This window comes from Ursus arctos, chromosome X (assembly GCF_023065955.2).
Source record: "Ursus arctos isolate Adak ecotype North America chromosome X, UrsArc2.0, whole genome shotgun sequence".
Classification (NCBI taxonomy): Eukaryota; Metazoa; Chordata; class Mammalia; order Carnivora; family Ursidae; genus Ursus; species Ursus arctos.
Genome location: NC_079873.1, coordinates 4,363,835 through 4,378,382, shown reverse-complemented (window position 1 = coordinate 4,378,382; position 14,548 = coordinate 4,363,835). Strand labels below are relative to the sequence as shown.

At 49.7% G+C, this 14,548-nt stretch overlaps 1 protein-coding gene and 1 long non-coding RNA gene across 7 annotated transcripts in view; both read left to right on the top strand.

Annotated features, from left to right (window-relative positions):
• The window catches only part of LOC130541809 (pseudouridine-5'-phosphatase-like), a 584,313-nt gene that overhangs the window by 70,273 nt on the left and 499,492 nt on the right, over positions 1-14,548 (top strand). For 3 of the 6 annotated variants that reach the window (XM_057309956.1, XM_048213640.2, XM_057309957.1), the window contains one exon: positions 11,566-13,393. The exons of the other annotated variants lie outside the window; for them this stretch is intronic. In XM_057309956.1, coding sequence (XP_057165939.1) covers positions 11,566-11,742 — 177 coding nt within the window. In that variant the 3' untranslated portion in view covers positions 11,743-13,393. Of the gene's footprint in view, positions 1-11,565; positions 13,394-14,548 lie in introns of those variants that run through there. 6 annotated transcript variants of the gene reach the window in all.
• LOC130543310 (uncharacterized) lies at positions 5,372-11,491 on the top strand. The gene is made up of 2 exons (XR_008958562.1): positions 5,372-7,687; positions 8,290-11,491. It is a non-coding gene; the product is annotated as an uncharacterized LOC130543310 (long non-coding RNA).

Below are 14,548 nucleotides of genomic sequence, written 5' to 3'. Positions count from 1 at the left end.
GTTGTGCAGTGCAATGATTCGTAGTAGACGGGAGCAGTATTGCCATGATAGAGTGTTGACAGCCACCTAACGGGTACTGTGGGTTTCTCCGTAAATCAGTGCTTTTGCCTTTTCCGGGTTTGTAAACACTGGTGTGGTAGTGTGCTTGTGCTCCACGCCCCCGTGGCTGTCCCCCCTCCCCTGCCACCTCGCAAAATGAAAACCCCTCAGCCTGGCCACTCCATCCCTCGCTGGTTCCTCCCGCTCTCCGTCTCAGCCTACACCCCTGTGTTGCTAGCTTGTCATGGAGGGTGCCTTTTGGGGGCGGGGGATATGTCTGCAAACACTCCGTGGGGAATGATAATGAATACCGTGGTTGAGAAACATGGGATTCATCACAATTTGGATTAAATACATACGGAATTAATGGTCCCCAGCGATTGCCAAGGATGGCCTTTAACAAATTCAGGGGTGATCTTCTGGTTTTTTTTTTGAAAAGGCCTGTCCAAACTAGGACTTGCCCCATTCCTTTGTGTTTTGAAGCTCGAGTGCATAGGTCACCTCAAGTGGTTGGGGAGTGTTGCAGTTGCAGCCCCAAATCTCTGTGCCCTGGGAACTCAATGCCAGGCCGACAGGAACATCTGAACACCCACTTCAGCCCGGACTTAGCAATAGCCTTGTCCAAAGTGTTTGTGAGAGGATCCAAATCTCTGAGGGGTGTGGGGAGCCTTGGACCCGTCATTCTTGAACACTTTACTAAATTCTGAAAGTCCACAGCCCCATCACCTATCTTGTTCCATCACCAGGATTAAAATGCAAGATCTCATTGTTTGCTAACACAAAACATCGTCCCCCAGATGAATGCACAAGAAACGTGGGTGTGAATTTTGCACAAGTAAAGCAGACTGGCCATTGGGATGGGAATTTCTTGCCAAGTTCCTTCTTCTCAGCCATCAGCAGATTACCAAACATTCTTCCTCGATACTTCCGGGAGGAATACATTGTTTGTTTTATTAGCTAAAGACCTCTGAGCAGAACCAGAAGGTGTGTTAGTTGTTTATTTTTTTTTCCGCAATGATTTATAATATCTATAACTAAGTATATTTGGAAACCGTGTTACTTGTGAATTCTGAGGCTTCACCTTGGCCTAGTCCCTTCTAGTCACTCTTCACTGCTGCTGTACCCAGTTACCACACTGAGTCACTTGAAACAACGTCGGGTTTTCTCTCTGGGTTCCCCTGGGTCAGAATTCGGGGTGTGGCGTAGCTAGCTTCCCCGCTCCAGGACTCTGGTGTGGAATCAAGAAGTCAGCCAGGCGGGGCTGGGCTTCTATCTGGAAGCGCCAGCAAGAACCCATTTCATCAGGTAGTGGGCCGAAGGCAGTTCTTTGCAGGATAGGACCATAGTTTGCTTTCCCCGCTGGCTCTCCCTGGGGCTCTGCCCTCTGCTCCTGCAGGCCTGATCTGGTCTTCTCTCTCGGCCTAGAAGAAAGGAGCATCGAACACTTCCTACACGTGAACTCTCTCTCTGTCTCTCTGCAGCATCTCTCCCACTCTAGCCAGAGTAAAGTTGGCAGCTTTTCAGGGAACAGCTGATTCGATGAGACACCCCCCCACCCCATTCAATCCAGGACGCCCGCCGTATCTTCAGGTCCGTAAGCTGAATTCCATCTGCAAAGCCCCTTTACCATGAGAGGGACCACCGTCCCAGGTTCTGGTAAGGCGGGGACATCTTTGAGGGCCGTCTGCCCACTACTGTGCTGTGCCTGCACTCAGTTTCAGTTTCCCCCACTTAGAAAATGCAGATAAGACCATCGGGGTGTGTCGAAGGTACATTTGCTGCAGGAGTAAAGCTGCTCTCGGCCTCCTAGCCCTGGGCTTTCTTCTCCCTGGGCTCCTTGTCTTCTGGTTCTAGATTGTCATGTAGGGGTTTGGGTTCCTGACTCCTCCAGGATCCCGTTGCTGACCCCTGCTACTCGCCCCAGGTCCTGAGGTGCTCCTGGTCGGGAGAAGGTTGGTGCCAAACTCGCAGACCTCAGTCTAGCACATGCGACCACTCATTCAGTAGGGATGACGTGTGGCTGAATATGGGTCTGAGCTCCTTACTGCCGCTGTGTTACTAAAGGGAGAAACTGCGTTGGAAGCTCAAAAGACTGAACTCTGTAAGATAAACCCATGGGAGGTCAAAGGATTCTCTTATGTATTCCCTGGGTAGAGCGGGAAAGCCAATGTATTGTACAGTGTGCTGGCCAGGCTCCTAGGAGCAGAAGACCCGGAGTGGGCTTCTCTGATCATGCATATAACTCTGGACAGGATTTGGATTCCGCTTAGAGTCTTAGCAACAAATACTCCCCACATGCCATTTGCAAAACCCAAGAAGAGCCTTGGAAACTCGGGGCTTGTCCTTTATACTCCTGAGAGAAGCTCTCAGCCCATAAGAACCCAGGACCCCTTCCCCACTGTTCCCCATCCACCTTCAGGGCTCAGACACCCACTCCACTGCATCCCCTGGCTCTGCCCAGCAAGGCCCCCTTCCCACCACCCTCCTGCCAGGCTCCAGGATATCCTTGTCCTGCTCTCGCGCACCTTGTCCCCGCTCGTCTCCTGACAGGAGCTCTCTCTGAATCGGTGGTTATAGACGGGAAAGAAAGATGCCGCTCTGTATCCCAAGATTGAGATGATGTTTGTACTCCCCTCTCTAAAGGAAAGGAACAGAGGACAGGACACCCTCCCCAGTGACCTGACCACGTGTCCCCTTGGCGCATTTTGTCCTGGACGTTCAGCAGAGCCCACACCTGAGCAGGCAGGGGAGGGAAGGGCAGGAGTCCCAGAGCTCCTTATCTTTTCACTCACTTTCATTTCTAATGAGATAGAAACAGAACCTCAGTGCTGAAGCCCTGTAGACATTTAGAGTGAAACTTGGCGTCATCTGTTTTTGTTTATTGTGAGTCCCTTAAATTAAAGTGATTTCGTAAGGAAAGATTCAGAACATCTAGGGAAACAAGGCCAGTGAATGTTACTTGTGTCAGTGTGACTCCTGCCATGGTCAGGTGTATGTTGTGGAAAACTTCCCCCCAAATACTGTTCCTCAGAGCACTGCTTTTGGGGACGTTCAGTGCCTTCCCCTGAAAACAAGCTTCTACATTTGGGGTTAGGGTTAGGGTTAGGGAAGTTGACACAAGAGATTCATGCACAAGCAGTACTTCTAGGATCACTGTTGTGCTCACTGCACATCACAAACCCTCAGTCCATCGTCTAATGCACAGAATCTGCTTTCTGCAAAAGATTTCCCTGGACTGGTGCATCAGAGACCGTTCTGGAAACGCCGCACATGATGACATGGGAGTGGACAGTTTAGAATTACACGTTAATATGCGCTTCGATAGACAAGACACGATGATCGCAAGCCTCACCCGAGAATCAGCACACCTTCCTTTCTGGAAATGCTGAGTTTGCAAGGATGTGGTGTGAAAACCAGCCCTCATCCCTGAGTGGCCGCCTTAGATGTTTGAGGGAAGGAGATTGGAGGGCATCTTTGTGGACACCACAGCACAGATCCATTCACTGAGCTCTCCTGGTCAGTAAGTAGGTGGCTGGGCCACTAGTAACAGGTGCCAGGACCCAGACACACCTGAAGACGCACCTGCTGCGTTGGCGGCTGTGACACGTGCACCTCACGTGGGACAGCGCTGCCCTTGGCTGGCTTGGACATTCCGAGCTGAATCCTCTCTAGGCCCAGTGACTTACGTCGGCGTTCCCTGCATGTCAGCCTCTCCTGCACAGGACCGTTGGAGACCGCTCGGAACAGTCATGTCCACAGGGCAGCAAAGGCACTGTCTTTGCCCATGACAGCTCCGTGTGCTTGAGGCTTTGCAGCTGGTCCTCATAAAGACAGCCAGACATGCCCGTGCTCTCGCTGTTCCAGGCACGTGTGGAGCTGGGCCGTGGAGGAAACATGGATTCCCTTTGATGTGAGATGGCTAAAGGCAGTTCTTCCACCGACAAAGTGCCGGTTGACAATTAAGTACAACTTGATGCCCTGCACGTCGTGATTGTGCGCTTGGGCCGCCATAGCAAGACACCACAGATGGGGTGGCTTAAACGACGGACATTTACACCCTCTTGGTTCTGCAGGAGGCTGGGAGTCCACTATCAGGGTGCTGGCGAGGTTGGTTTCTGCCCTCACGTGGCTTTTCCTCTGGGTGTGGGAGTGGGGAGCGGAGCAGTCTCGTTCTTCCTCTTCTATGAGGACTCCAAGCCTGTCTGATTGCCCCTCTCCATGGCCCATTTAACCTTAAAATCCCCGTAAAGACCCTGTCTCCAAACACAGGGACATCCTGGAAGTCAGTGTTCAGCGTGAATTTGGGGCGAACTCAGTTCAGCCCGTGTGTCACATATGTAAGCATATTAATTATGTGGATGGATAACCTTCAGGGGGCTGATGTCATAGTTTAGCTCCTAACACACAAAACCAACAGGGGCCCCAGCTCATACCTGTTTGTCATGAGTATTGTGCAAAACCTGAGGAAAACGGGAGCAATTTTGCACACTTACTTAAATACATAAAGTAGGAAAAGGAGAAAAAGGATTCTGTTGACTGTCTAGAAACTACTAAGACTTGTTTTATGAATCTTTAAAATCCCCAGTGCCTTTGAGAGCTTTGTGGGGGTTCTCAATGGCGCCTGACAGATTTGGTGGACACAGAATCTATATTATTAAGAGACCGTTAGACGAAGGTTTCTGAGTTCTGTCGAAGTCCTTTGCTCAGCAGTTAATTTGCACGCATACACTTTAAAATGGACCCTAGTGTTTATGAATAAAATGAGACAATCTCTCAGGACGCCTCTCGCACGTGCCCACAACCACCAAGTTGTTAAATCCTCCATTCCTTCAAAGGCTTTTCTCAACAGGAAAAGAAATCCATTTAATGGTGCTGTTCATTCATGTATGTAGCTTGGAACTCTAGAGGATTTGGTTGTGAATATGTTTATGTCAGTGCTGGTTTTGTTCTTTGATTTCCAGACCAAAATTAATTCAAGAAGACAGTAGCTCTGCAAAGTGCAAGGTACTTGTCACAGTACCAAAGTACTTGTCAGTTGTGTCAAAGTCAGACAGTGTTTCATAGGGGACCACAGCACAGCTAGGATCTGTACCTACAGGTAGGGGGATGGGTGCATAGGTAGGTAGGTAGGTAAGTCAATAGATAGCTGATAGCAGATAGATGGATGGAGGGATAGATAGATGATGGATGGATGGATGGATGGATGGATGTATAGTTGGGGGAGGGATGGGTAGATGACGGATGGATGGATGGAGGAAGGGATACATAGATGATGGATGGATGAATGGAGGGAGGGAGGGATAGATGATGGAGAGAGGGAGGAATAGATGGATGGATGGCTGATGGATGGAGGAGGGGATGGATAGGTAGATGATGGATGGATGGAGGGAGGAATGGATGGATAGATGGCTGATGGATAGAAGGATGGATGGATAGCTGATGGTTAGATGGATGGATAGATAGACAGGCATGAACGCATGGTTGGATGCATAGATGGGTGCATGGACGGACAGACAAATAATATAAACGAAAAACTAAGTAATAACAAAACAGATGCAAACGTCTGTCATTTTTATATTACTTAAAGGTTTATTATTTAAGTAAACACCTAATGACATGTATACATACTCATCTTCACAATATCATGGTACTGATTTATACTAATTCGCTGTCTGACAGAGAACATGGAGATTAATAAAACCAACTTTAGTTATGAGCCCTGCCGACGGAAAACCCATCAGAAATAAAGTTTAAGGCCTCCTTGAAATTTTGAAGTCTCACAGTGTAAGAACGAAACTTGGTATTACAAAAGGAACGCACAGAATAAAATCTACGAAAGCTCATACAGTCGGAGTTTTAACTTAAAAATAGTGGTTTCATTGAGCGCTGATTTCAGGGATTGGAGTCAGATCGTATCTGGCTGTATGGATGGTGAATCACGACGGGCGCGCCCGTGGGAGTACTTAACGTGCACATAGACGATCCCAGGTCGTCTCTGAGCGTTTGGGGAGTGAACCTCAAGGGACTTCGTATCAAATTTTGCTTCAGCACCAAAGGGAGAAGCCCTGTTCCCTCAAGACGACGTAGTCACATTTGGAAAGTGCTAGTTATGGAACAGCATGTAACTTAAAAGGGACCCTTGTAACGGTTGGAAAGAGAGGATTAGTCACCAAGTGAAATCTCTACTCTGTCTGGGCACTTCTGTCCCCAGGGAGCAAAGGTGCAGAGTTGAAGACTGACCCTCATCCAATCCATCCCCTCCCTCTCGGGCCACCGCCACCCTGTCCTGGTCCTGCTGACCTGAGCTGGTGAGGACATGACCAGAGGGCACAGAGGGGACACTGACTCTCAAGCTGTGGGAGCCAAGCAGAAAGCATCACCCGGGAGTCAGAGCAGAGGAGGAGATGGAGAGGACACGGCTGGGTGGCCGTCCCTCCCTCCAGAATGGCCCCTCACCCAGCTCTGCTGCTGCCCCCTCTGCTCACTGTCCCTTCTGGGGGAACAGAAGCCCAGAGCTGCCAAGGCCCTCCCCACTCTCCCCCGTCTGTCTTTGCAGTCGCGGCTGCACACCTGGCCACACAACCGTACAGGTGCCTCATCTCTGCTGAGCGCCCCACAGTGGCCTCACACCCAGCCTGCCACACAACCAGGGTGCCTTCCAGCAAACCAGAGGCCCCTGGCACCCACCGTGTCAGGAAGTTCGGAACGACCTTTCCCTTCCTGTCCCGTGCCTCCACCGTCAGACTGCCTTCTGCTTAAGTATTTGCTGAATCCCATGCATGGGATTTCTGTGCATGCCTGCCACTGTCGCACAAGCATTCTCTTACTGGTTCGTCATGAAACAGAACGTCTTAGTTATAGGTTGGTTGTCTTTAAAAGATTCAAGTGCAAGGGCCCCGTGATGCCCCGGGTGGAGCTGATGACCAGGCTGCAAGGACACGCGCATGGACGCCGCCTGACCCGGTGCTGTTCTCCTTACACGTCTTCACAGAAGTGCTTTCAGCACCTCCGGGTGGTAAGCCCCTGAAATGCTTCACCTCCCGGATACTCGCAAATGTCATTCTTTCTAAATTAAACCCTTCAGGCTGCACTTTAATTAAGCTCATCTCCTCTTCTGGAGATGGAATTCAGATTTATTTTCGCCTTCAGCTTGTAAAGTGAAAAGAACATTACATTGTGGAGACCCGGGCTCTGGTCCTAAATTCTGTCACCTGCACGCCCGTGTGATCTCCAGCTCATTTCCGAGCTTCCCGTGGCTCAGAACCCTTTCCTGTGACGAGGACAGGACTGGGTCACCTGCTGTCCTCCAGCTCGGACATCCTATAGTCTCTTTGTTGCTTTATGTCCTGGGCCAGGACACCTGCAGCATCTCCCCTGATTGAGCAGGTGTTCACCAGATGCTACGGTTTGCCACGGCACCCCAAGAAGGTGTGGGTACTCCAGCCCTGCCTCCTTACAGCCAGGTGCACTCCTGTCCCATGCACACAGGTGGGAGGACGATAGTCTTGCTGCCAACAAGCTTCCTCCAAGTCGTGGAAGCGTGTCCTGGAGTACCTACCAGCCACCACCACCCGGAGTACCTGTGCCATGCTACAAAACATCACTACGTTAGAGTGCACCACACCCATGTCCACACACAGGTCCACATGTGAGTCTCGTGGCACAGGGATGGGACGCGGGGTCAAGGGGGGACAAAGGTGTCTGACGCCCCCACCTTCCTTCCTGCAAAGAGCTAAGTGCAAGTAAGCAATTCACATTTTACAAGTGGGTGCGAAGGAGTTTATGGCCCAGCGTAATGAGTCAGTGCAGGGTGAGAAGGGCCAGGTCAGAGCTTGGGGAACAGCGAAGCGCTTAGGGATGCAACGTTCAGCGGAATGACACTCTTTCCCTGTGAGCCGGGTGTGGCAGGTGGAAACCACACGGAGATATTGGGTATTTGAATAAAACGCATTCTTTCTGCCTTTATATGTGCAATATCTGAGCTGTGTTATTCTAGCTTATATCTTTCAATGCTTTTATGACCCTCGAGTGCTGTGATTAATAGGCAGAGTCGTTTCGGGCAACTTTCAAAGATTTATTTTTGGGTTTCAGTAGGTAGATCAGCTGTGCAATGACTATTCATAAAATGTCTAGGTGTTTCAGCACTGGGCACTTCTCCCCCATGCGTGGTCCTTAGAAACACATTAGATCTTAGGAGTCAAGACACAGGCAAGAAGGAGGACATAAAAAGCTTTTGGGACATTTTTATAGGTGCTTCGAAATACAGGACTGGTTCTGCTTTGCAGTTCTGCGTCTCAGAAGACGCCGGAGAACATGCCCCATTGCAGATGCTGTGGCGTCACAAGGAATCGAGTCCTGGACGCAGTGGTGGGGAGGCTGGCCGCGCAGACCCAGCACCGGGGTGGTTCTCGGCAGCGTGCATGTTTGCTGTGCGTCTGCTGTCCTGCATCTGGCTGCTGCGATTACTCCACAGGGTGAACAGCCTGGGCATGCAGGTGCCACGTTTGCTGGACACGGCTCACACCCATGTGCCGAGTGTTCCTGCCACAGCGTCCTCCCACACGGCCTCCGGTCGGCTGGCCGGTTCGCCTTCCAACACCCGAAGTCCTGTTTCACTACCTGCACGTTTCTGCAGTGCCATCTGGTTAGCTGATGTGTGATGTGCAGCTCACGCGTCTGAGACATGTGTTTGGAAGGCCACGACGTGACGTGGCCGTGGGAAAGGAGGAAGAACAAAGGCATTTGTGGTGCCCCTGACAGAACGCACACAGTCAGGGTGCTGTCCCTCGCTGGCTGCGTCTGCATCACGGACCGCAGGTGCTCGGCACCTTCCCGGCCAGCAGCGTCCCTCAGCTGCGGAACGCCACACCCCGGCCTGCGTCCTCGCTTTGTCCCGTGGCAGCCGGCGAGCCGGGGCTCACGTGCTTGTGCACACTGACATGTTTCCAACAGCCCACCGTGGCACGGCGTGTTCTGTCAGCTGCGTGCTGCTGCTGATACGGCCGCGCTCCCCAGACGTTTCACTGTTCCTTATGCCTTCCAAGGCTTCCGCACTCTCGTGGGCATCGCACACGTCACAGTTCAGATCTCTCTGCTGTATCTGGGTGACTAATTCTGAAATTAGTGGAGACAAGTACAAATGGAAAACAGAGAAACCAGGACAATGTGCACACCTTGGGAAACGGTCCAGCATTGCAAAAGAGGATTGCCAGGTGCTCTGTGCATCGGCCATAAATGCCTGCAAAGCTTTTCCGCGTCACTCCTAACCGTTTCTGGTGTGTCCTGGAACGCAAACAGTGGCGTTTGGAAGGAACTCTCAGGTGTGATGCTCTCTGCAATGTTCTGGGCCCTCTTTTCGGTAAGTGCCACGGTTTCTGAAGCACCAGATCTCCCTTCCACCTGCCCGCCCACCATGTCCCTCAAAAGGTGCAGAGCAAAAGCTGCTTTCATGACTTTCGCCAAGCAGGGTTACCCCAAGGGACCAACAAAATCCCTTCCTCTGTACCGACTGACATTTCACAGTTGGACTGCATAAAGCTTCAAAATCCTCGGAGAACATAGGGCATCATTCAAAAACACAATGCCACTGGACATCTAAGTGTCCATCCCTGGTCCCCGATAAAGCAATGAAGGACATTTAGAATGCAATTAGGTCTTAACTGTAAAGAGGCAGGGATGGAAATGTCACTAAGAGGAAGTCTCAAAGGCCGAGCTAAAGAACAAAAGTGCCCATTCTAAGCAGATTCTGTCCCACTCAGATGGAGACCATTGACTCAGGGCGGAAGCTGAGAGCTTGAAAAAGAGCCCGGGGGCCTTTCTAAGTTCTCAGAAGGAAGGCAAAGGGACTAAGTGTATTGTTTCTCTAAATCTGCCTAGTTTTTAGTGCTCAAAGGCCCATTGCCGGGGCAAACCAGCTTACTCTGTGAGCATAGCCTAGTGCTGACCCTGGGGTGTTATTATGATGCGTAGGGCCTCACTGAGCCCTGACCTCAGCTTACTCTGTGCAGGTAGCCTAGTTGACCCTGGGGTGTTATTATGATGCGTAGGGCCTCACTGAGCCCTACCTCTGCCTCACAGGGTAGCTGGCTCACATCTCTCAGCCCCAGGCTGGAGGGAAGGATGGGGAAGGGCAAAGGAAAGAGTCCGTGTATGTGCTCCAGAACACTCCACCAGGAAAGACCGTAGGTGTGTCTGTGTTTGAATGTACATGAGTATCAGTGCGTGTGCATGTGTGTATCAGAGTGCAGGTTTCTGAGTGTAAGTGTGTATGTGTCTGTGAGTGTGGGTGCCTGAGTGTGCACCAGTGTCTGAGTGTGTGAGTTTGTGTGCGCACGTGTGCCTGAGTGCCGGTTTCTGTGTGTGTGTGTAAGAGCCTGTGGGTGTGTGTGTGCGTGTGAGTGTGAATGTGTATGGATTTTCCAGGGACCTAAAGGCAGCAGAGGGTGCAGAACTTGCGGTGTCACACTGCACCAAGAGCAGCATCCGTGAGCCTCGCTGGGTCACGAGCACAGTGAGCTGCCACTACCCACTAGGGACACCGTTCTCGTGATGAAAGGAGGGGGACAAGGGGTTGGGAATGTGGAAGGGTGTGACCATGGCACCTCCTGGCAGCTGGGGGTCACCTGAGGACAACAGTGGGAACAGTGGGGGAGCATGTCACAGCCGTGACTGGAGCCCCCTTTGCACATCTCGGACCCCCACAGAGTAGAATCCACTGAGAAGAACTGATGAAGCTGTTTCCAGGAACTGAGGCAACTTTCTAGGTACGTGTCTTCCCTGGATGGAGAGTGACGTAGGATGACCGCCTATCTATGCATGTGTAGACTTAGGATCGCTCATTTTGAGAGTCCCGGGGCGTTGTTCACGAGATAGCATGTTTAGGAGCTGTCTGATAAACACAGCGCACAGACTGACGGACCAGCAGTCATCCTGATAATAGGGTGGGTTTGCACGGTAAGCCGACGGAGATCCCGCTCTTGGCAGCTGGTCTTGGTGCTGGAGATTTTCGCTGCATGCCTCGGTGCTCACACAGAGGCCCAGGCTTTCATCCAGATACCTTAACCACTCACTTTCCACACTGCAGTTCCTAAAACATGTCCAGCTCTGGAGTGAGTTCACCTTTAAAACACATGTGTCTTTCCCCCCCACACCTTACTCTCGTGCTCTGAATGTTCAATTATTGATGGCACAGATATGTATGATTCCAAGAAAACAGAGTTTTAAACCCAGCATCCCGTCTTGCCACCCAGCTGGACCACGTGTCACCAGGGCCTTGGCAGCCGTGGCAGAACGCTGTCACCTGTAAAGTTGTGGCCGCAGGAAGCCCGCGGGACCGTGTGTAAGACGCGGTGTGCTGGCCTCACCGCAGCTCGCAGACTGGAAAGCCTCCCCTTCATCTCTGTGTTCATGTACACCACTGTGGCAACGCCGGCAGGCATGTCAATAATAAAAATCAGGAAAACCCAGTCTAGCTGCCTGGTTGCGGGAACGGCCGTCTCAACCTTGTCTTTCTTCCTCACCCCACAGTGCCTCGTGTTTGAAGACGCTCCCAACGGCGTGGAGGCGGCCCTTGCAGCTGGCATGCAGGTGGTCATGGTTCCAGATAGGAACTTGCACCAACACCTGACGTCCAAGGCCACCCTGGTGCTGGATTCCCTGCAGGACTTCCAGCCCCAGCTGTTCGGTTTGCCGCCCTTCGAGTGAGCGGCCCGCCATGCCTCCCTGGGTGCCACAGCGCCCACTCGGGTGACCCACAGCACCCAGGAAATCACCACGTGAGCGGTCCTTCCAGCCCGTGCGGTCAGCCTCCTATCCCATGTGGGCTCAGCCTACCCTGACTAGTGCTGACAAACCACAACGTCCCAGCTGAGAGAGCGAAACAGACACAGCCCAGAACAGAGACCAAAACACTCATGTGCATAATCATACATTGTATGGGAATGATCATACGGTGTCATTGCATTTGAGGAATCATGTGATAGTCCTGTATGGCAAATACACATACATACACGTTCTTCTGTGTCAGTGCTCGTGCATGTGTGTATATATGTGTGTGTATTTATACGTACCTAAGCATATACGTATTATATGTAAATTGCTTCCTTTTCCAAGACAAAATTAAATTCAATTTGCATTCATTTCTTTTCCTTTTCAGTTTTTCTAAACCCTGGCTGGAAAATGTAAAATATATGTATATGCTTACATACATGTGTGTATGTATATGTATGTATATGTTATATTTATATACTTCTTGTATGACTTCATTGTTCTAAGTGTTGGTCTTAATGTGCCATAGCAGCTGATAGAAGTGAGAGTGTAACTGCATTTTATTTACAGTCTCAGTGGAAACACCATCTCACGGACGAGCCCTGAGAAATTATTCTCCTTATTAGCAAAATTGACCATCTTTCTCTGCCCTCAAAACCTCTCAGTGGACCTCCACTCAGAGGCCATGTCCTCAGAACGTCTCGGTGGACCTCCACTCAGAGGACATGCCCCCAAAACCTCACAGTGGAACTCCACTCAGAGGCTGTACCCTCAAAACCTTTCGCTGGACCTCTAGTCAGAGGCCATGTCCTCAGAATGTCTCGGTGGACCTCCACTCAGAGGACATGCCCCCAAAACCTCACAGTGGAACTCCACTCAGAGGCTATACCCTCAAAACCTTTCGCTGGACCTCCACTCAGAGGCCGTGTCCTCAGAACGTCTTGGTGGACTTCCACTCAGAGGCCCACTCTGAACTGTGCCATGGTAGTTTGTTTTCAGCGTGAAGGTAACTGGCCTGTATCTTACATCTAGGTTCATGTCCACATTTGAGGACGTGGTTTCTACCTCACAAAAAACCATCCACCTCCTCTAAAAAGAGACATTTTTCTAACACAGCCTTTGATGCAAATACAGCTTGAATTCAGAATATATACTTAGTGACCAATAGCCTTATTAGCACATTTCTGGGCTCATTTACCCGACGTCCTTACAATTTGGCAGTGAACCCCTTTTACTACATTGACTCAGCCTGTTGTGGTGGGAACATTGAGAAAGGTATTGAAATATGGGAGAAACACAATCACTGGGTTCACCCTGCCTGCTGATGCGTCACTGATTGTCATGGAGCTAATTTCCAACAGGGAGTGGTAGCAAAGTCATGGTAATGAATGCAAATGTGACCACCGTTGGTCGTCTGTTGATGGTTGCCTCTGGCTGTTGGTCAGTTTTATATCTGTTCAGCAAATGCATTTCAGCGTTATTGATCGTCAGTGTACAGGTCCGTTCTCTCAATTCTCCCTCAAACCGGTTGTAACATCTTACTGGATCCCTCACCAGTTAATTGAATTGAATAAAATCCTTGATGTCAGTTCATGTTATGTATGGGAGTTTGATTTTACCTTCTTTAAAAAAAGTTATCCTTTAACAAATGGAAGACGTAAGTGTAACTCTTTGACCTGTTTTTTTAAAAAGCCAAACACCACTCACACTGTAAAATGGCATTTTTATATTGTGAGGGAAACATTAGTACCTTTGTGTGCAGCAAACAAAAGATCTCTGAAATGATCACTTGTTGAATTTGATATCTCTTTCTTCCAAAATATGTATGTTTTCTAATCCTTAAGCCATTTTGCATGAAGAACACAAAGCGATCTCATGCTTCCCTCAAAGATACAGCTCTATATCAATGTATACTTTCCTCTAGGGTAAATTTAATCTCAAGTACATTGTTCGTTCTTTTGTTGTTACAACCAAGGCCAAACTCTTATTTTTTCGTGCAAAGGAAAATACTGATGTTTGGCCAAGGTACACATGGTCTTTCTTACTCTCCTACATCAGCCTCATTGCCCCAGTGCCTCTTAGTAATGGCATCCCACTAACAACCCATCCGTTTCACAGAGGAATAATAATAATGCCAATTTAGACAATGACTCCTGCTGAGAAGGTTTAAGGAGTCATTGTGCTTTCTTCATGCATTTAAAGTGTGCTCTGTCGGGAACATGCAGGGATTACTGGCTGTTACACGGTGTTGTACCATTTCCCTAGCATTTCACTATCTACTGCACCTCCTTTGGAAGCATCTGATACTGATGACAGCCCCTGAGACGTGATACAGTCTCTTCTTAATTCCTCTTCAGTGAAACATACACAACACTTTTAAGAATGTACTAATGACTACGTATTAGGATTCTTCCACCCAGTACTCCCTTGGTTGGACTTCAGTGAGCTAACAGAGAGAAAGGAGGTCTGGAAGACATCTGCTTTACCCTGGAGAGAATTGCCTTATCAAGACATATGGATCGTTTCTGCTCTGTAAACAGTGGTCCGTGCTTAGCCCCTGAAGTCCCTGTTTCTTTGAATATAATCATTGGTTTGAAGATACTTGGTTTACTAAGGACATTTAGTAATTGAAGACCAGATCTTCAAGACATCTAAAAATATTCTGGTTTCCCGTGAGTTTTTTTAATAGTATCTTGTGAGCATAGCACTTTTATCTCCATTGGCCACAGGATGTATTTACTGG